A 23,474-nucleotide genomic window follows, 5' to 3' on the forward strand; every position below is an offset into this window, starting at 1 on the left:
GGCCTCTAAAGCCCCAAGAGAACAGTGTACGGAGGATGCCTGTCCTCCAACAGGTATCGTATGCTCTCTCCAGATCAAAAAATATTGCTACCGTTTGGCGTTTCCGGAGAAAATTGTTCATGATATAAGTGGAGAGAGCAACAAGATGGTCAACAGCAGAACGATGCTTTCGGAATCCGCATTGGGCAGGTGTTAAAAGACTGCGGGACTCCAGCCACCAAGCTAAACGGTAATTCACCATACGCTCCAAAACCTTACATACACTACTCGTGAGAGAAATGGGGCGATAGCTAGAGGGGAGATGTTTGTCCTTTCCAGGTTTCGGAACGGGAACGACAATAGCTTCCCGCCATCGCCTGGGAAAGGTACTGTCGGTCCAAATTCGATTATAAAGGCGAAGGAGGTAACGCAGGCTATGGGTTGATAAATGCAGCAACATTTGGACATGGATACCATCCGGTCCTAGGGCGGAGGAGCGAGAAGAAGAGAGTGCATGTTGGAGTTCGCGCATGGAGAAAACAGTATTGTAGCTTTCGCGATTTTGAGAGGAGAAAGCAAGATGTCGCACTTCCGCTGCACGTTTCTTCGGGAGAAACGCCGGCGGGTAATTTGAAGAGCTCGAAATCTCAGCAAAGTGCTGACCCAATGAGTTAGAAATTGCGACGGGGTCCACTAAGGTATCATGCGCGACAGTGAGCCCAGAGACCGGGGAGAAACTAGGCGCGCCTGAGAACTGTCGAAGCCGACTCCAAACTTCCGAGGAGGGAGTGAAGTTGTTAAATGAGCTAGTAAAGAATTTCCAGCTTGCCTTCTTGCTATCGCGGATGACGCGACGGCATCGCGCACGGAGCTGCTTATATCGGATACAGTTGGACAAAGTTGGATGGTGACGGAAAATGCGAAGAGCACGTCGCCGCTCACGTATTGCGTCACGGCATGCCTCGTTCCACCAAGGACTGGAGGGCGCCGGGGCAATTCGGAGGTGCGTGGTATTGAACGTTCCGCAGCTGTGAGAATAATGTCGGTAAAATGTGTGACCTCATCGTCGACGCTGGGAAAGCGACGGTCATCGAATGTCGCTAGAGACGAAAAAAGTGTCCAATCGGCTTGGGCAAACTTCCAGCGTCGCGAGCGCATATATGGCAGTTGAGGCTGCAGTCTAAGAACACATGGAAAGTGGTCACTCGAGTGTGTATCATCAAGGGCGAACCATTCGAAGCGCCGAGCTAGCGGAACAGTACCGACCGCAAGGTCCAAATGGGATAAATTTGCCGTGGAGGCAGACAAAAATGTGGGGACCCCAGTGTTGAGGCAGACTAAATCCGCTTGGTGGAAGACGTCTAGCAATAGTGAGCCACGTGGACAAGGATGTGGAGATCCCCAAAGCGGGTGGTGGGCATTGAAGTCCCCAACCAGCAAATAGGGGGGTGGAAGCTGATCAAGAAGATGAAGGAGATCAGCTCGTGTCATTGGTGTAGACGATGGAATGTATACCGTACAAAGAGAGAACGTGTATCCAGAAAGGGAAAGACGGACGGCGACAGCTTGGAAGGAAGTGTTTAAGGGGATTGGGTGATAATGGAGAGTATCATGGAGCAGAATCATGAGTCCTCCATGGGCTGGAGAGCCTTCAACAGAGGGGAGGTCATATCGGACGGACTGAAAATGAGGGAGAACAAAGCGGTCATGGGGACGCAGCTCTGTTTCCTGAAGACAGAAGATGACCGGCGAGTAGGATCGTAAGAGGATCGACAATTCCTCCCGATTGGCGCGAATTCCGCGGATATTCCAGTGGATAATGGACATAGGGTGAACAGAAAATGGAGGAACGTGACAAAGGGTGCTGTCAACTCAATGACTGCTCAGAGCTTGCGACCGACAGCATGGAATGGCATTCAGTCGAAGGCAGAAGATCCTGATCCATAGGTTGGTCAGGAGCAGCTCCTGCCACCAACGATCGGCCAGTTGACCGGCCACCAACAGTGCGCCTCGGCGACACAGAAGATGGCCGAGGGCGATTTCCGCCAGGTGGTGCTGTAGATGGGACACGCCTTGGCGGAGAAGGAGAGGAACTGTGTTTCTTCGTAGCCTTCTTGGAGGTATGTTTAGATGATTGAGGAACCGATGGTTGTGAAGTTGCAGTACGTAAAAACTCTTCACGAGAATGCTCTTTTTTTGAAGACTTGGCTTCTGACTTTTGGGCTCGAGATTTAGCAGAACCCGACGAAGGGTGAGCCATAGAGTGGGCAGGCGAAAGAGGTGAGGTTGAACGGGCGATCTTTGCGCTGGCCGATCTGACGACCGTGGTACTAAATGTGAGGTCGCAAGTCTGCGTGGCCGCCTCCTTTGTTGGCCGAGGAGAAGCAAGGACAGTGCTGTATTTTCCTTTCTGAGGCACGGTGGGCTGTCGACTGGCGAGTAACTTTCGAGCAGCAAAGGTCGACACCTTTTCCTTCACTCTTATTTCCTGGATCAGCTTTTCGTCCTTAAAAACAGGGCAATCTCGAGAGGAAGCAGCGTGGTCACCCATACAGTTGATGCAGCGAGGGGATGGAGGTGGACAAGCACCCTCATGGGCATCCCTGCCACACGTAACACATTTGGCCTGATTGGAACAGGACTGGGTGGTGTGGTTGAACCGCTGACATCGATAGCAACGCGTAGGGTTTGGGACATAAGGGCGAACGGAAATTATCTCATAGCCTGCTTTGATTTTTGATGGGAGTTGAACTTTGTCAAATGTCAAGAAGACAGTGCGGGTTGGAATGATGTTCGAGTCAACCCTTTTCATAACCCGATGAACAGCCGTGACGCCTTGGTCAGACAGATAGTGCTGAATTTCTTCGTCAGACAATCCATCGAGGGAGCGCGTATAAACGACTCCACGCGAGGAATTTAAGGTACGGTGCGGTTCCACCCGGACAGGGAGGGTGTGGAGCAGAGAAGTACGCAGCAATTTTTGAGCCTGGAGGGCACTGTGTGTTTCTAACAACAGGGTGCCATTCCGTAATCTGGAACAAGACTTTACAGGACCCGCAATTGCGTCGACACCTTTCTGAATAATGAAAGGGTTGACCGTGGAAAAGTCGTGACCTTCGTCAGACCGAGAAACAACAAGGAACTGTGGCAACGATGGAAGAACCGTCTGTGGCTGAGACTCAGTGAACTTACGTTTGTGAGCAGACATAGTGGAAGGTGAGGAAACCATTGCGGAAGAATCCCCCATGATTACCGGCGTCTCCGATGGCGCGCTCCTCCCTTGTGGGGGCCCTCACCGAGGGCACACCCGCCTTAGGTGATTGTTCACACCTCAGGTCACACCTCCCGACAAACGGACGGAGGGACCAATCGGCACTTTCGGAAGGTATCAGCTCGGGTAATCACCCCTCCCTGGGCCTGGCCTTTACCAGGGGGTACGTACGTGTTCTACCTGTCTACCCGGGGCGGGGAATTACGCGTTACCCCGTCACCGGCTACGCATGGAAGTGCGTGGGTCGGCCTTCAGACACGCACAGGGAGGAAGAAAGAGACAGGGAAAGGAAAGAAGAGATGTCTCAAACGCCGCAGCGGAGAAAAGGGTAAAGAGAAGAGGTAAAGAGAAGAGGTAAGGAATAGAGAAGGACGAAGAAAGATGAAGACATACAAGCAAGGAAGGCGAAGAGTGCGGTACATTTACAAGCGTCCGTCTCCGGACGTAGGCACAAACCATACTCCCCAGAGGGGGAGAAAGGGAAGGAAAGAGCCAGAGGTGAGGGGGGGGGGGCGAAGATGGGGGATGGGGAAGGATACGGAAAGGGAAGGTATGCAGCCCGGAAAGGAAGGAAGGCCACATTAGCTCGGGGTCCCGTGCTCGCTACGCACGTGTCCACAAAAGAGTTGTGGACCCCCTGGGGGGTCAAGAGGGGTTTCAAGGGGCATATGTTCACTACAGACCGAGTTTAGGACATAAACACAAACTCCACCTGACACTCGATTATAGTCGCTACAGTTCCTGTAATATCCCTTATAGCTGCAGAGGGCCGGGGTCCGCATTGCCAGGAACCAGGTTTCCTGTAGGGCAATGCAAATAGCAGGTGTAAAGCGTAACAATTGCCATAGCTCAGCAAGGCGGTGGAAAAAACCGCCACAATTCCATTGGAGGATATGTCACTGTGAGACTGGGAAGGCATGGAACATTCAATGAGATAGTTTACACCTCAGAGTCACCTTCTGCCACTGACTTACTGCCTGAACAGTCTACACCCATTATGTCTTGAGGGTCTGGCGAGATCTAGGTCCTCAGCGGACGCCAGAATCTCCACCCCATCGTCAGACGCAGAGCTTGTAGGTAGCAGTGGTGTGGGTGCCACTGCAATTTCCTTCGTCTTAGGGGTCTTCTTTTTGGATTTCCCTCGCTGCTTCTTGGGTTTCCCTGGCTGGGAAGACTTCACTGGCTCAGTCTCCAGGACTGAGGATGAGCGTGAAGCCCTACGACCAGCTGTTTTTGAGCTCTTCAGCAACTGGTGGGTGTCATCTTTCCCACTAGCAGAAACCTGGGAAGGGAGTGACTCAAGGGACCTCATCCTAGTGAGATAAGCCGAAGAAGCCTTACACGTTTGCTCCCGAAGAAGGTGGTGTGGGAGCAACAGGGACGGTAATGCCTCTACCATCAAAGGGGCAGGTGTAGTCTTCTGGCTCTGAGAGGTGACTGGAGTTGGCGGAGCTGATGGTGCCAGAACTGTTGTAGTGGCGGTGTAAGACAATGTCACACAGATGGGAGGTGGAGCACATGGAGTACTGGGATGTGATGGGCGTCCGCAATCTCGACATGTGACACTGAAGTACAGCGGGAAGACATATGGCCGAACTTCTCTGCACTTAAAGCACCACATCGGGGGAGGGATATAGGGCTTTACATCACAGTGGTAGATCATCAACTTGATCTTCTCGGGCAATTTATCACCCTTGAAGGCCAACATGAAGGCACCAGTGGCAACCTGATTATCCCTAAGACACTGATGGACACGCCGGACAAAATGTACACCTTGCCGCTCTAAATTTGCGCGCAGCTCATCGTCAGACTGCAAAAGAAAGTCCCTGTGAAGTATGATACCCTGGACCATATTTAAGATCTTATGGGGTGTGATGGTTACAGAAACATCCCCAAGCTTGTGACAAGTGAGTAACGTCAGTGACTGGGCAGAGGATGCTGTTTTGATCAATACTGATGCAGATCTCATTTTGGACAATCCCTCCACCTCCCCAAACTTGTCCTCTAAATGTTCAACAAAAAACAGAGGCTTCATCATCATGAACAATTTCCCGTCAGATCTCGAACATACAAGGTACCAGGGCGAATAAGATCTGCTGCCATCCTTAGCCTGACGTTCCTCCCATGGTATGGTCAGGGAGGGGAACAATTTGGGGTCATACTTCTGTGCGTTGAATTGAGCTCGTGAACGCTTAGAGACTGCTGGTGTTTCACCACCAGCAAGAGATGATGGACTATGCTTCATCTAGTGTCATCCACACTGATGCCACTCACTCTGGCCAGGGGCCCTCCCCATGGGCGCCACCCAGCCACAGCAGCAAAGGCCACCTGGCAGGATGGCCATTGCCGGGAGTCCCAATGCCCCAGGGTGATGGGCATCTACTCCTTGGCATATGTAGGGAGTTAACGGTGCAGGCACCAGCAGAGCGATCCCTGTGTGGTCAGGGGGCTACAACCAACAGGGTACATGGCAGCCCCACCACAATGGACTGGCTACCGAACTGGATATCAGGTGCAAAGAAGTCCATGGTCATCATTGACACAGGAAGTGTCACAGCATAGTACATGGCGGAAAACATATCCAGGAAGATGTCCTCACCCAGAAGACTGAGAATGGGCAGGGATGAAATGTGACGACGAGAAAGTGGGCTAAAGATCTCAATGCGCGATAGACACAATGCACCATGTAAGGCGCCCTTCCCCAATTGGCTCACTCTTCAGGAAAATTTTGAAAAATGGAGGTCAAACCCTACAGGGGAGCATCACAAAGGCCGAAACGTGAGAGATTCCTTTTAGTCGCCTCTTACGACAGGCAGGAATACCTCGGGCCTATTCTAACCCATGGAACCATAGGGGGGAAATTATGTGAACTGGAATGACCAGTTATCCTTATTTATACAGCATTTTCAATAACTTTTGCAAGCATAAGTTCCATAGAAAGAAGTCTAAAACTGTCTACATTATCTCTTTCTTCTTTTTAATACAGTGGCTTCATTGCCGAGTACTTTAATCATTCATGAATCTAAACCATTTGTAAAAGAAAAATTAACAGGGCTAACATATGCAGAATTGTGCTTTAGTATCCTGCTAGATACCCCACCACATCCATGAGAGTCTTTTGTCTTCAGCGATTTAATTATTACCTCAATGTACCCCTTGACTGTATTAAGGAGGTTTGCTTCAGATAGCATCCCTGGAAAGCAATTTTCTACGAGAGTTATACAGTTTATTGAATTCTTCTGCTGTATTCAGAAAGAGAGTGTTAAATAATTTACATATATCTGACTAACAGAAACGTTTTTATTATATATTGACTTTATGTTCTCAACCTTGTGTTGTTGGCCTGACATTTCCTTTATGACTGGCCAAATGATTTTAATTTTATCCTGAGGATTAGCAATTCTATTTGCATATCACATGCTTCTTGACTTCCTAATAAAACTTTAAGCGCCTTACTGTACTATTTTAATGGGACAATTTAGTTCGTTTGTGACTATTTTATCCTTAGCCTATTGGTCAGCCAGCAGTTTGCTTCTTAGTGCAAATACCCTGTTTTAAATATTCTAATGGAAAGTAATCCCTAAAGAGTGTTAAAATTTGTGTATAATTGTCTGAAAGGCCCTTTACCCTTTTATACACTTAATGACACTCTAGTAATGAAGAATGAACAAAAATGTTGTCTATAATTGTGCCAGTGTTCACTTGCATACTGGTTAGAAAGAATATAGTCAGATGATATGAATTTAGGAGATCTTGCAACATTCTTTCCCTTGTACATTCAATTTTTTATATATATGGGCATCTACTCCTTGGCATATGTAGGGAGTTAACGGTGCAGGCACCAGCAGAGCGATCCCTGTGTGGTCAGGGGGCTACAACCAACAGGGTATATATATATATATATATATATATATATATATATGGTAGCTGGAAAAGCACATAGAGAAAATATGCCAAATGCAATAACAATGGGCAGTTATACGTTTGAGAGATTTTTTTTTTTTGTTATGGTTTTTACCGCGCAATACTGCTATGGTCATTAGCACCCGGTCTGTGACTTAGGAAAAGGTAAAAAACCGAAACTGGAAACCAGCACCAATGGGAACGAAACTCAAAAAATTGGAGAAACTAAAAACAGAAGGAAAGCATAAAAAAACCACTATAAAAGGGGGTTGGTTGTATCCAGAAAGAGCTTCAAATGACTGACGGCATCTCACTGGCACTAATAAACTCGAGAACGCGATCGGCTGAGCGCATGTCATCTGCTAAAATGGAAGATATATTAGGCGAAAGCTGTAGACGGGCGAGTAAAATAGGGGCACTCAACTAAAAGGTGTCTCACCGTCCACAGCTGAGAGCAGTGGGGACAGAGTGGGGGAGGATCGCCACTTAAAAGATGTCAATGGCTAAAAAGACAGTGTCCTATCCGGAGTCTAGTTAAAATTACCTCCTCCCGACGATGAGTTCGGGAGGAAGAGGCCCAAGCACAGGGAAGAGCATTCACGACCCGCAATTTATTATTGGAAAGTGTCGACCAATGTGCGTGCCATAAAAGAGCAACATGATGACATAAAACACTCTGTAGATTGGAGAAGGGAATCATGCGAATAGCTGGCTGAAGAAGAAAGACTGCAGCCTTGGCCGCTATATCGGCCGCCTCATTTCCACAGATACCAACGTGTCCTGGGATCCAGAGGAACGCCACAGAGACGCCCCACAAGTGGAGCAAGTGGTGGCAGTCCTGAATCCGGTGGACCAGAGGGTGGACAGGGTAGAGAGCTTGGAGACTGACGAGAGAGCTGAGAGAATCTAAACAGATAACATACTGTATCCGCTGACGGCGACAGATGTATTGGACAGCCTGGAAAACAGCGTAAAGCTCCACAGTATAAACCGAACACTGGTCGGGAAACCGAAATCGATTTGGGGTGTCGCCAACAATACAGGCACTCCCTACACCAAACCATGTTTTTGAACCATCAGTGTAAATAAATGTGGCTTCCTTCATTTGTGTACATAGAGAAGCAAATGCCCGATGATGAGCCAGTGAAGGGGTACCATCCTTGGGAAACTGACGAAGGTCACGGAGCAGGCAGGTCCGGGGACGGAGTCAAGGCGGTGCTGTACCCCAAGTTGTCAAGAAAGTTTTAGGAAAGCAGAAGGAAAGAGAATGGAGCAGTTGACGGAAGGTTGACAGATCCTAGATGTAACGAAGGTGGAAGAAACTCCGTAAGACGCCAAAAATTAACACAAACGGTCTTACTGTGAGAAAAGCGAAAGCCCGTTTTGATGCTCCAAGAGTGGAGGAGATCCAAACATCCTTGAAGTCGTCGTTCAAGAAGGCTGGTCCATTGAGAGCTATAGTAGATTGCACAATTGTCCACAAAGATGGAGCCCGAGACATCAGGAAGGAGACAATCCATAATTGGATTTATGGAAATGGCAAACAGTACAACACTTAGCACGGAGCCCTGGGGTATCCCGTTTTCTTGGGAGAAAGTACGGGAGAGAGTAGTGTTCACCTGCACTCTAAATGTGCGCTCTGCCATAAATTCATGACGAAAAAGGGGCAGCCGACCTCGAAAGCCCCAAGAGAACAGTGCGTGGAGGATGCCTGTCCTCCAACAGGTATCGTATGCTCTCTCCAAATCAAAAAATATCGCTACTGTTTGGCGTTTCCGGAGAAAATTGTTCACGATATAAGTGGAGAGAGCAACAAGATGGTCAACTGCAGAACGATGCTTTCGGAAACCGCATCGCGCAGGTGTTAAAAGACTGCGGGACTCCAGCCACCAGGCTAAACGGCAATTCACCATACGCTCCAAAACCTTACATACACTACTCGTGAGAGAAATGCGGCAATAGCTAGAGGGGAGAAGTTTGTCCTTTCCAGTTTTCGGAACAGGAACGACGATAGCTTCCGCCATCGTCCGGGAAAAGTACTGTCGGTCCAAATTCGATTATAAAGGCGAAGGAGGTAACGCAGACTATGGTATGATAAATGCCGCAACATTTGGATGTGGATACCATCTGGTGCTGGGGCGGAGGAGCGAGAAGAAGAGAGTGCATGTTGGAGTTCCCGCATGGAGAAAACAGTATTATAGCTTTCGCGATTTTGAGAGGAGAAAGCAAGAGGTAGCGCTTCCGCTGCAAGTTTCTTCGGGAGAAATGCTGGCGGATAATTTGAAGAGCTCGAAATCTCAGCAAAGTGTTGACCCAATGAGTTAGAAATTGCGAAGGGGTCCACTAATGTATCATGCGCGACACTGAGCCCAGAGACCGGATAGAAACTAGGCGCGCCAGATAACTGTCGAATCCAAACTCCCGAGGAGGGAATGAAGGTGTTACATGATCTAGTGAAGAAGTCCCAGTTTGCCTTCTTGCTATCACGGATGACGCGACGGCATCGCGCACGGAACTGCTTATAGCGGATACGCTTGGCCAAAGTAGGATGGTGTCTGAAAACGCGAAGAGCACGTTGCCGCTCACGTATTGCATCACGGCATGCCTCGTTCCACCAAGGAACTGGGGGGCGCCGGGGCAATTCGGAGGTGTGAGGTATTTAACGTTTCGCAGCTGTAAGAATAACGTCTGTAATATGAGTGACCTCATCATCGACGCTAGGAAAGTGACGGTCATCGAATGCCGCTAGAGACAAAAAAAACTGTCCAATAGGCTTGGGCAAACTTCCAGTGTCTCGGGCACATATATGGCAGTTGTGTCTGCAATCCAAGGACACATGGAAAGTGGTCACTCGAGTGTGTATCAGCAAGAGCGAACCATTCGAAGCACCGAGCTAGCGGAACAGTACCGACCAAAAGGTCCAAATGAGATAAATTTGTTGTGGAGGCAGACAAAAATGTAGGGTCCCCAGTGCTGAGGCAAACAAGATCCACTTGGTGGGAGATGTCTATCAATAGTGAGCCACGCGGACAAGGATGCGGAGATCCCCAAAGCGGGTGGTGGGCACTGAAGTCCGCAACCATCAAATAGGGGGGGGGGGGGGGGGGGCGGAAGCTGACCAAGAAGATGAAGGGAATCAGCTCATACCAGTGGTGTGGGTGATGGAATGTATACAGTACAAAGAGGGAAGGTGTATCCAGAAAGGGAAAGATGGACAGCGACAGCTTGGAAGGAAGTGTTTAACGGGATTGGGTGATAATGGACAGTATCATGGAGAAGAATCATGAGTCCTCCATGTGCTGGAGTGCCTTCAACAGAGGGGAGATCAAATCGGACTGACTGAAAATGGGGGAAAACAAAGCGGACATGGGGGACGCAGCTTTGTTTCCTGAAGACAGAAGATGACCAGGGATTAGGATCATAAGAGGATTGACAATTCATCCAGATTGGCTCGAATGCCGCGGATATTCCAATGGATAATGGACATAGGGTGGACAGATAATGGAAGAATGTGACCAAGGTTGCCCTCAACTCAACGACTGCTCAGAGCTTGCGAACGACAGCGTGGAACAGCATTCAGCCGAAGGCAGAAGATCCTGATCCATTGGTTGTTCGGGAGCAGCTCCTGCCACCAGCAATCGGCCGGTTGATCGGCCGCCAGCAGTGCACCTCGGCGACACAGGAGACTGCCGACGGCAGCTACCACCAGGTGGTGCGGTAGATGAGACATGCCGTGGCGGAGAAGGAGAGGAACTGGGTTTCTTATTAGCCTTCTTGGAAACAGGATGTTTAGATGAAGGAGGAACCGATGGTTGTGAAGTTTGGGTACGTAAAAATTCTTCACGAGTAGGCTCTTTTTTGGAAGTTCGGGTGTCTGACTTTTGGGCTTGAGATTTAGCAGAACCTGATGAAGGGTGAGCCATAGAGTGAGCAGGCGAGAGTGGGGAGGTTGAACGGGCGATCTTTGCACTGGCCGATCTGACGATCGTGGCACTAAAGGTGAGATCACAAGTCTGCGTGGCTGCCTCCTTTGTTGGCCGAGGAGAGGCAAGGACAGTGCTGTATTTACCTGTCCGAGGCACAGTGGGCTTTCAACTGGCAAATAAGGTTCGAGCAGAAAAGGTCGACACCTTTTCCTTCACTCTGATTTCCTGAATGAGCTTTTCGTCTTTAAAAATGGGGCAATCTCTAGAGGAAGCAGCGTGGTCACCCATACAGTTGATGCAACGAGGGGATGGAGGTGGACAAGAACATTCATGGGCATCCTTGCCACACGTAACACATTTGGCCGGATTGCAACAGGACTGGCTGGTATGATTGAACCGCTGACAGCGATAGCAACGCGTAGAGTTTGGGATGTAAGGGCGAACAGAAATTGTCTCATAGCTCGCTTTTATGTTCGATGGGAGGTGAACTCTGTCAAACGTCAAGAAGACAGTACGGGTTGGAACGATGTTCGTGTCAATCATTTTCATGACTCGATGAACAGCCGTTATGCCCTGGTCAGACAGGTAGTGTTGGATTTGTCGAACAATCCGTCGAGGGAGCGTGTATAAACGACCCCACGTGAGGAATCTGAAATGTGGTGCACCTCCACCCGGACAGGGAGGTGTGTAGCAGTGAAGTACGCAGCAATTTTTGTGCCTGGAGGGCACTGACTGTTTCTAACAACGAGGTGCCATTTCGTAATCGGGAACAAGACTTTACAGGACCTGCAATTGCGTCGACACCCTTCTGAATAATGAAAGGGTTGACCATGGAGAAGTCTTGACTTTCGTCAGATCGAAAAACGAGCAACTGTGGCAACGATGGAAGATCTGTCTGTGGCTGAAACTCATTGAACTTACACTTGTGAGCAGACATAGTAGATGATGAGGAAACCACTGCGGAAGTATCCGCCATGATTACCGGTGTCTCCGATAGCGCGCTCCTTCCTTGTGGTGGCCCTCTCAGACGGCACTCCCGCCTTAGGTGATTGTTCACACCTCAGGTCACACCTCCCGAGAAACGGACGGAGGGACCAATCGGCACTTTCGGACGGTATCAGCTTGGGTAATCACCCCTCCCTGGGCCTGGCCGTTACCAGGGGGTACGTACATGTCCTACCTGTCTACCCGGGGCGGGGAATTACACGTTACCCCGTCACCGGCTACGCATGGGAATGCGTGGGTCAGCCTTCAGACACACACAGGGAGGAACAAAGAGAAAGGGACGAACAAAGAAAGGGAAAGGAAAGAAGAGAGGTCTCAAACGCCACAGCGGAGAAAAGGGTAAAGAGAAGATGTAAGGAAAAGGGAAGGACAAAGACTTGCAAGCAGAGAAAGCACAGAATGTTTTACATTTTAGAGCGTCCGTCTCCGGACATAGGCACAAAACATACTTCCAGAGGGGGAGAAAGGGAAGGAAAGAGGCAGTGGTGGGGGGGGTGTGAAGGTCCCGCCTACACAATATCTGGGGTTTGTGATGCCTCAAAACAACGGAATCTTGTACATTCTGCTGTTACAGTATACATTGTACATACAGTATACAGTGTACATTTTTTATGACAAATGCATTTATAAGCATACATATTTTGGATTGTTCAGTTTAAATGAAATATGGAAAATATCTCCTAGTACCTCTGTCAGCTGGTTCCCACTTTCCAAGAGAGAGAGAGAGAAAACAATGTTACTTACATTTTTCACATTACTAGCATCCAACGATATATTGAAGTACATGAACTTGCAAAGCAGATTTAAAAAAAAAAAAAAAAAAAAAGGATAAATTTTAACATTTTGGAGAGGCAGCTCTATATTATGGTGAGACCAGTAACATAGAATACATATGAAGTGACAGGTTGTAGTGCAGCCTAGCTAACTTTGTCTAGCATGGCTAGCAAACAGAACATGCCACAGTCTGCAAAACATCACACCAGAAATTTAAAAGTGTTAGCTAAGTTTGCTTCCTTCATCTAGAATAGCATGGGGATATTTGTTTTTGTGTACAAAAGTTTCAAGCTTCTCTAGAACATTTAAAGGGTTTCTTTTTTGTGCTTTGTTCAACACACCACACTCTCACTTACCTGACACAATACATGCCTATGCATATGTACGCAATTCACCAATTCACTATCCCTCCCACTGTATGGGTGTTCTTTAAACCCTGTCATTAATGATCACCAACTTTGCCCCTTATAAACTTTATCACAATTTATTTTGTACACCCCAGAGCCACCATACTCACATTTTCTCAACTTTATGACATGATTTATTACCCATGATGCCTATAGTTTGAAAGCCTTTGCTAATATTAAATTTCTTGAAGCTATTACAATGTTTTCTGAATGTATAACATTAAATTTGAGTTCACGTCTAACCCTAAATCGCAAACAAAAGTTTTCTCAATGAATAATCAATTTGCCAGACTTAGTCCTTTAGACAAATGAATAAGGGACTGATAACTCCATAGATTGGTCAGTTTACTCCCCAACACAACCAAGAAATGAGTAAAATGTGCTTGAGAAATACTTTAAATACATTCCTTCCTATCCTACATAAGAAAAGCAACTAACAGTGATGAAAAGACACACAGAATATGCTTTAATTAAAGACACTACAGCAAAACATTTTGTTGCTCATGCACGACAGGCATGAAGAACATTTGAGAGTAACACACCACTAACTAATTTCATACCCTCAAGACATAAAAAAAATACATCAGCAAGATATTATTGTCATAAAATCAGACACAGGCAGCATTATTGTAATTTTAAACAAGTATCATTATTTGAAAAAAAGTCAACAATTTCCTGAGACCAACGTCCTTCTAAGGCCTTCCTGGAGATCCTAATAAACTACAAAGACAATATTAAATGTCTAACCAATTCATGCGAAAGTATATTTCCTGATTTTGAAGCAAAGCTATTAACTAACATGAATCCAGTGCCTCCTAGACTGTATGTGCTTCCTAAACTACAAAAGCAAGGTGTACACATCCATCTAGTTGTATCATCATTCGCTGCTCCATCTTACTAAAAGGCTTAGACATCTTAATTAAAAGTAAACACAAATTCAAACCAAAGCATGGTATCTCAAACCAGTGGAATTTATAAATAAGATAAAACATCGATTTATCTGAATGAGATTTTCACTCTGCAGTTTAGTGTGTGCCGATATGAAACTTCCTGGCAGATTAAAACTGTGTGCCAGACCGAGACTCGAACCCGGGGCCCTTTGTCTTTCGCGGGCAAGTACTCTACCAACTGAGCTACCCTGGGTAGCTTAGTTGGTAGAGCACTTGCCTGCGAAAGGCAAAGGTCCTGAAGTTCGAGTCTCGGTCCGGCACACAGTTTTAATCAACCAGGAAGTTTCATCTATTTATCTACTTCACACAGTGCTGAATTAGTATCCTTTGTTGTCTGCAGTTTGTTTTACAACACACCAGTGGGCAAATGTGTTGATATTCTGACAGAGTTGCTGTACAGGAGTAAAGTCAACCCCTGGTGCTGAATGACCTGAGACTAGACACTCAGACATACTTAGTACAAAATTTTTTCCAGTTCCAAAGGACTCTCCTTTTTTTCTCTTCAATTTTGTCTTAGGGCACAAAAATAACTAGGGTCATATTTGCCTATGTCAAAACTGTAGAACATGAAGACAAAAAGGAATTAAAAACAACTACATGTTAATCCAAATTGACAGAAGACAGCTAAAAACAGGGACATGGAGAAAAGTCTATAAAATACACCATACAGAAATGGAGAACCTGAACTAAAGTATAATGTTCTTCACCATTTACTACGACAGATAAAAAGTAAAACATGGTTGAACGTTTGCGTGTTGTTCACTAAAATCGCTGATAGCTCAGATGGCAAACACAAATGAGAACATAAGTGGTTAAAAAAGGGCTTTCCATTAGAAAATGGCATACCATCAAAGGATGAGGGCAATGAGTGCAAAGCGGTAGGGGAGCACCTTTTAACGAAGTGACAAGATCAACTACAGAACGGCACACTCAAAATCTACCCTGTGCAGTGGTTAGTAAACTGCAAGACTTGAGCCACAATACCAGCCAGGCATAAATAATACACTCCATCACCTTCCAAATGCAGCTGGTGAGAAAATGAGGTAGCAGCAAGAAGGAAGGTGTTTGTCCTTACTGGGCTTAGGTATGGGTATGGCAGTGGCTTCACACCAATATCTGGGAAACGTGGCCTCTCCCCATATGTGGTTGTCTGTGCAAAGGAGAAAGAGCTTGCCCTCAAGAGAATGGTGCTGCAACATCTGTATGTTAACAGCATCTGGTCCTGGGGTGGAAGATCGGAATAAAGTAAAAGTATGATCTAGCTCCCTCATAGTAAAGGCGGCATTGTAGCACTCACTATTCTGAGAAGAGGAGGGTATTACCTGAGCTGCCTCTGCTCATTTCCGATGGAGGAAGGCAGGGTGATGGTGGAAGGAGCTCGAAATCACTGCAAAATGGCAGCCCAAGGTGTTGGACACACCAACAGGGTCCACTATGACGTCGTCTGCTACTATCAGCCCAGAAATTGAGGAATGGACCTCGGTCCCACAGAGCTGTCTGAGGTTGGCCCATACAATGGAAGAGGGAGTGGAACTGTTAAAAGAAATAGTAAATGAAATCCAGTTAGCTTCTGTACTATCCCAAAAAATGCGACGACACTGTGCACGCAACTATTTATAATGAATGCAGTTTGCCATTGTAGGACGATAGTTAAAAATGCGGAGAGCACATCTCTGCGCATGAACAGTGTTGCAGCATGCCTCAGTCCACCAAGGGACTGGGACAGGGTGTGGTGAAGAAATGTGTGAGGAAGGGAATGTTCTGCAGTGGTAAGGATAACATTTGTAAGATATTCTACCTGGTCATCACAAATGGGGAAATTATGTATGTCGAAGGTCGCCAGGGAGAAGTAAAGCCTCCAGTCAGCCTTAGAAAGCTGCCATTTGGGTGTGCAAGTAGGTGAGGGTAGGAGCCAGCAATCAGATGGCACATGGGAAATGGTCACTGAAATACGTGTGAGAGGCAACAAATCACTCGAGATGATGAGCAAACTGGGTAGTACAGAAGGAGAGATCCAAATGGGAACAGGTGAGAGTGGAGTCTGAAAGAAATGTGGGTGCTCCCGTGTTAAGGCAGATGAGGTTAAGGTCAGCCAAGAGGGCATCTCTCGGGCAGGTTCTGGGTGAGCCCCACAAGGGATGGTGCACATTAAAGTCACTGAGCAGCAGAAAGGAGGGAAGGGAGTTGCCCAATAATCTGGAGGAAGTCTGCCCTGGTGACACCGGATGACTGAGGGATGTAACTGCTACAAAGGGAAAAGGTCAAGTGAGGAAGGAAAATGCAGACTGCAACAGCTTGGAGCCGGGTAGTCAGGGAGATGGCTTGACTATGGACATCATCCTGGACGAACAGCATGACACCCCCATGAGATGGAATGCGCCCTGGGGGGATGAGGGTATGAGGGGGAGGGGCAGGTCAAAGTGGACTAGGAAGAAATGCGAGAGCTCAAAGTGGTCGTGAGAATGCAAATTTGTTTCCTTGAGGCAGGGTACAAGTGGATGCTGCGATTCTAAGAGCAGCCGTCAGTCCTCTTTTTTGGATCGAAGATTGGAGGTGAGTCATGGCGAGGAAAAAACAAAGGGTGTCACCTCAGCAGCTGCCGAGTGCCAGGCTTTGAAGACTTGCTGCTACAGGGCACGGAGGCAGGAGGATCCTCATCCACAAGATCTACAGAGGAGTCAGCATTCTCCTAACATCAGTCTGTGGAGTCCAGGGCGGAAAAATGGTTTACGGTGCACACCAGCAACATGGAGGTTGGCCGGGCTAAGGTATCATGTGGCAACACAGCGAGGTCAGCAAAGAAGAAGACCGTTCCCTTTGTTTGACTTCTTGGAGCCTTTGTGGTTGGCAGAGGAAGTTTCAGAAGTTTGCTGGCTGGAAGGACGTAGGAAGTCTCTGCGAGAGTATTCCTTCTGTTCTTCCCGGCCTGCTGGTTGTGTAGCAGGTGACTTTGCCTGGTGAGGAGGAGGAGGAGGAGGAGGAGGAGGAGGAGGAGGAGGAGATGGGGTCGCTACCACACTCTGGGCAATTTCACAACCGCGATGCTAAATTTGAGGTCTCACGTCTGCGTAGCCATGTACTTCGTGAAGCAAGTTGTAGCAAGAACAGTAATGTACATGCCAGATGGTAGAACATAGGGTTTCCAACTAGCAAACACTGTGTGAGCGGCCAGGTAAGGCACTTTTTCCTTCACCCTGATCTCCTGGATAGCCTGCTCACCAAGATACATGGGACAATCGTGGGAGGGGGCAGCATTGTTGCCATTTTAGCTGATGCAGTGGGGAGGAGGAGGCAGGCAGTCGCCCTTGTGAGCATCCCTACCACAGGTTACACATCTGGCTGGGTGTCAACAGGACTCTCGAGTGTGGTTGTAATGATGACACTTGCAGCAGTGCATCAGGTTCGGAATGTATGGTCAGACTGTGATAACTTCATAGCCTGCTTCGCTCTTTGACGGGACCGAGCGAGGTGGCCCAGTGGTTAGCACACTGGACTCGCATTCAGAAGGACGACAGTTCAATCCCGCATCCTGCCATCCCGATTTAGGTTTCCCGTGATTTCCCTAAATCGCTCCAGGCAAATACAGGGATGGTTCCTTTGAAAGGGCATGGCCAACTTCCTTCCCCATCCTTCCCTAATCCGATGAGACCAATGACCTGGCTGTTTGGTCTCTTCCCCCAAACAACCCAACCATGACCAAACCATTTGACGGTAGAACTACTCTACCAAAAGTGTGAAAAAAGGCGCTTGTGGGGAAGGATTCAGCATTTGATGGGCCTCGACACGAATAGGATAGCATAGGAGGAGCGAAGCGGCATGCAGTTGTTGTACTTGAGAATCACACGTCTCCAAAAAGCAAAATGCAATTTCATAAATAAAAAGCAGGATTTCACAGGGCCAGCAACTGCATCAACTCCTTTCTGAATAATGAACAAATTTACCATAGCAGAGGACTGGCTGTCCTCAATACACGAAACCAGAAGGAACATTTAGTAGACGTAGAATGAGAAGAAGCTGTTTGGCTCATTGCGAGAAAATCCCCCCCCGATTGCCAGTTTTTACAATGGTGCGCTCCTTCCAACTGGGGGCCCCCCCACCGAAGGGGGCACACCTGCCTAAGGCAATTGTTCACACCTCAGTTCACAACTCTCAAACACCAGACAGATGGACCAATCAACAATTTAGGAAGGTAGCAACTACAGATGTCTCCCCTCCCTGGACCTGGCCTTTACCTGTCAACCTGCAGCTGGGAATTATGCGTTACCCAGACATCTGTTAGGCGTCAGAAGTGTGGGCTGGCCTTCAGGAGTGCACAGGGAGGAAGAAGAAAAAGAGAAACCTCAAATACCGAAGTGGAGGGGGAAGGATAGGAGAAGGGGAACGAAAAAAGAAAGAAGGAATGAAAGACAGTGGAGATACTGTTCTGATATTGGCAACTGAATCTGCAGAACACACTTCCAACAACATCCCACACATATTCCTGAAGTGAAAGACATGCAGCACAGAAGGGAAAGATGCTACAAAGGCTGGGGACCCGTGATAGCCAAGCATGAACCTGTTAAAGAGCAGTGAGTCCCCTGGAGGCTCCAAGGACTCTGACAAACACTTAGATGGCTTAGCTTTGGAGTCCCCTCTTAATCCACTTTCAGTTGAAATATTCATGGACCCTATCGAACAACATTTTTTGAATAAAGAAGATTTGAGTGTAAATTTTACATAGTGTTTCAGGTATGAAGATGACATACTGTTTATGTGGACAGGACTACAAGATGGGTCAACATCATTTTTTTTCCGAAGCTTATACAGTCAACATAAAAATATTAAGTTCACAGTGGAAACTGGCAACAGAGTCATGAACTTCCTAGATGTAACCATCGACATCAGTACACAAACACACTGTTTCAAAACTTATTGTAAAACTACAGCTACAGGCAGAGTAATACCTTCTTACTCACAACACCCAGTAACACACAAACATCCAATTTTCCACTCAGTGGGGCACCATTTCATATCAGTTCCCATGTCCCAAGAAGACTTCAGAGCAGAGTTAGACATAATAAATTTTATTGCATCAACCAGTGGCTACAATCCTATCCTGATTGACTACAGCTTGCAATATGAAACAAAAATTGAAAATTACGTCCATTCCTCTAAACTACCTCTGCTGCTTGTTCCACTGTCTGCAGGAAGTGGTGTACAACACCATACATAGGACCAGTATCACAGAGTGTAGTAAAAGCTACAGCTATAGGACTTCCTACTATGTGAGGAACAGCACAGTCCAGTGTATTTTCAATGGCAAAGATAACACATAATTACTAACCAACAGTGGGTTATACAGAATATTCTTGTACTGACTATGGTTTTATATCGGTCAATCAGGCATAGACACAGGACCTAGGCTAGCTGAACATGAACATGAACACAGCTGGAGGCTGCAGAATTATAACTCCACACTTGCCGAGCATGTACTGAGCAAGGGCCACAGCTACCAGCCACTGCCCCATGTCCTTTGCTTAACAAACAAATGCCAAAAACTCAGTCTGGTGTAAGTCCTGTAAATCAATAAACATCTGGCCCACAGTTGTGATTTAATATAAAATGGCCAAAAACAACTCAATACTTCTACCCTTCTAAAATTCACTTAATCCTCTCAGTTTTCCATTACTCCCCACACTGTCTGTTCCTTTCTATTCCTCCAATTACTGTTTTGATTTAATTTTTATTTCGATTGCTTATGTACTCTAATATTCTGTTGCTAAATCATCAGTTCTCCCAGGTACTCTAATGTTCTGTTGTTACAAAAGTCAATTCTATTTTTACTCTGTTTCTGTATCACTTGTGATGTGTAATAACTGTTCACAAGCTATTCTTTAGTAATCTTGGCAAGTAATAATTTATTTTACTGGGATTGTTTAATTTATTTTATATGTTACATAGGCACAGTTTTTTGTCCTGGTGTTAATGTTTTTCCTGGTTTGCACCCTTTATATTTATTTAGTTTCCAACTTTTTGCATATTAATTTCATTACTATTGCATTGTCGAAGATGACATTTATTTTGTGTGTGTAGTCAGTTGAAGTCTGATGATTGCCTTGTAAGCTGAAAATCGGTTAACTAAACAAATAATCCTGTAGAAATACACAGTATTGTGCTTTTCATTTATTATTATGAGGCTCTACAAAGAGGCAATGGAAGAATTAGCTAACATAACTTGAATAAAATCAAATATTTTCATTACTATGACTGAAATTATCAAATTACTAACAAATAGAAAAGCAATATTGTTGCAGAAATTTTCATACCTGTGATTCCATTAAAAGCTTCAAGAATCTGCACATCTGTTGAATATTTCTGTTTACTACTGACAACACACAGCAATGCAATCACTAAAAACAATTTATTTTGAATCACAGTTATATGTAATGAACTGTGAACAGCTGCTTCTGCCAAGTATTGAACACCAGTATTTATTTATTTCCACTGAGCTGGATATTTAGATGACTACCTGCTGAATGGAAATTCTCCACTTCATTCAAGCAGATGAACAAACACGGCTCACCTTTCCATCTGTCATGGAAGTGTTAGTTATGCCATTTAATGCATGTTTATAACAATAAGTAGCATGCAGGCAATAAAGCCAAATCTATGCTGTAGAACAATCAACAATGAAAATATTACCTTCGATCTGAGGTACTCTGCAAGTTTTCCTCCTTAACATAATCAGTTATGTGTTTTCTCAGAAGGCTGACAGGTAAACTTGTGCCTTTCCTGGAAATGGATATAGCTGTCTTAACGTCTTATCATCAAAGTGAAGATACAGCATACATTAACATGCACATTAATAGTACAGCATTGTTCAATTTTGTTCTTACAATCTAAAGGTATTCATTTGTTAGTTTTTAGCACAATACTTTTCATTTAGACTTTCTAATAACAAAACTTCCCAGAAGATTAAAGATGTGTGCAGAACAAGGACACAAATTGGGGACCTTGTCTTTCATATGAAATGCTCTTGCCCACTCAGTTATTCACGAACGACTCATGACCTATCCTCATAGCTTAACTTCTGGCAGAACCACTATCCTAATTTCTTAACTTCTTTCTAATGATGTTTTACAAAAAATTAGAAACAGTAGATAGAGATTTCATTAACATCTTAATGGTTTATCATCTCTCTAAGTTGTGTAAGGTAGGCATCATGTCTAGGCAAAAATTTACACACACACACACACACACACACACACACACACACACACACACACACACACACACACACACACACACACACACACACACACGAGGAAAGGAAGTGGGGGTGGAGACAAATGATGATAATGACAAGGAGAAGGAGAAGGAGAAGAAGAGGCTGAGTGGATGACATTGTCAATGCAAAAAGAATAACCCAGAATTCTTGGTAAAAACAAAGACTTTATGTGCCAAAACGAAACATTAGATTAGATACATTGTTCATTCCACACACTCACAGTGAGGATACTGGACACATGAGAAAACATAACAACACAAGAAATTTCCAGAAAACTGGTATGATAATATTCATTCTACAGGTGTTACATGAAATAATGTTGAAAGATAAGATGTGTAACATGCCAAAAATATAACTGGAGATAGTAAAATGTAATGTGTGTGGGGGAAAAAAAAAAGAAAATAAAAAGAAAAGAAGAAGAAGAAGAAGAACCACAACAACACCACACTAAAATTATCAGTTCTGAAGACACGGTTGAAACCTGTGCAATGAATTCATATTGTATTTGGAATGAAGGATGATTAGAGACTAACGTCACATTGCTGAGAGATCAGAAGAGACAGAGCACAAGTTCAGATTATAGGAAGGGTGGCGATGAAAATTGACCATGTCCTTTGCAGAGGAGCTATCCAGGCACTCACTTTAACTAATTTAAGGAAACATTGGAAAATCTAAATACTGATGGCCAGTTGGGGATTTCAACTTCTATCCTCCCGAATGAGAGTCCACCCAGTGTCTTACCATTGCGCAACTTCAATGTTAATATTTATTTTATTTTTGTATCGCTGTACACTTTAGGTTGATTCAGGTATCTCAGTATATTTGTTAGTTATTTGATCATAAGATATCTGTGATGGCAAATATTGAGAACTTAACTAACCCGGGATGAATTATGATCATTTTCATGTCTCTTGAACACAGAAAACAAATTGTGCATATTTCAAACTCCGAGAGATTTTTCAGCTAAAGGAAGAATTTTAAATAAGCAAAAATGACCAAACACATATGAAAGCTTCCATTACAGTATCTGTGGGTAGCCAATAGATGCAAGTACTCAGCACACACATGTAGATTGCCAATCACAGTGCTCCAACAGCTTTATTTAAAAAATGGTCCATAGTTAAAAACACACCTTCTAAACATACTAGTTTCAATCTCTGAATGATTAGCTGAAGTAGAAAAACTCGAGCTGAAATTGGATGAGGACACAAAATTCAGAGAAATTTCATGCAAGTATGGAGCACACGAAATTAATCCTTGCTGTGGATATAATGCTTTTGATGGCAGTGGCAAAAAGAGTGACACTGAGCACACTTACTTGTGATACACAGTTCTCTTGAAGGAAGCAATTTGATTGTATGTCTCTGACTCTACAATGGAACTAGTGTCCATTCAGGAAGGATAATATGAAAAGGGGAAGGTGTCATCACATTCTCCATAAATGAAGCTACTCGATAATAAAGTACTTCCAAGTGCTATTGTAAGCTTTTTCTGTACTGAAGAAGACACACACAAGATTGTGCTTGTGTATGAAGACCAGTATTTGACAGAGATTCAGAGTCCTGCCAAGCTGCAGTATTAATATGGAGTCAGAGACAGTGGGTAGCAAGCAGCCACAATTCCTCATGGTTACACAGACAGTGTAAGCCTACAATACACTAGGCACACACTGTGTCAAAGTTTTTAGCTAAAATGTGTGTGTTCATTCAAATTCTGTCAGAGCCTGAAATCAGCTGAAGACTGAGCCATATCATATTCTGGACTAACCTTGTAAGCTTATAGCAAAATTAGTGTTTTTTGGACTCTCTTACTAGCCAGCCATTCACTGCGTCAACTTTGTCATCACTGACCATTCGGAACTGCCATTTGTTCTGCTAGTCACCTCACCACTCACATGCTGGATGATAATGAACTTTCTGCTGCCCACTGAGTAAGATAGCAGGGTGGGGACATAACTTCCAAGCCCATACTAAAAATGGCTAAGAGTTACTA

General features: G+C 45.5%; 1 protein-coding gene across 1 annotated transcript in view; it reads right to left on the reverse strand.

Moving 5' to 3' along the window:
- Window positions 1–23,474, reverse strand: part of LOC126471473 (eukaryotic translation initiation factor 2D) — a 199,777-nt gene that overhangs the window by 41,617 nt on the left and 134,686 nt on the right. Inside the window, exon 3 of the mRNA XM_050099669.1 lies at window positions 20,897–20,986. Within this exon, the coding sequence (XP_049955626.1) occupies window positions 20,897–20,986 (90 nt within the window). The remainder of the gene's footprint in view (window positions 1–20,896; window positions 20,987–23,474) is intronic.

The sequence above is a fragment of the Schistocerca serialis genome, chromosome 3 (assembly GCF_023864345.2).
Source record: "Schistocerca serialis cubense isolate TAMUIC-IGC-003099 chromosome 3, iqSchSeri2.2, whole genome shotgun sequence".
Classification (NCBI taxonomy): Eukaryota; Metazoa; Arthropoda; class Insecta; order Orthoptera; family Acrididae; genus Schistocerca; species Schistocerca serialis.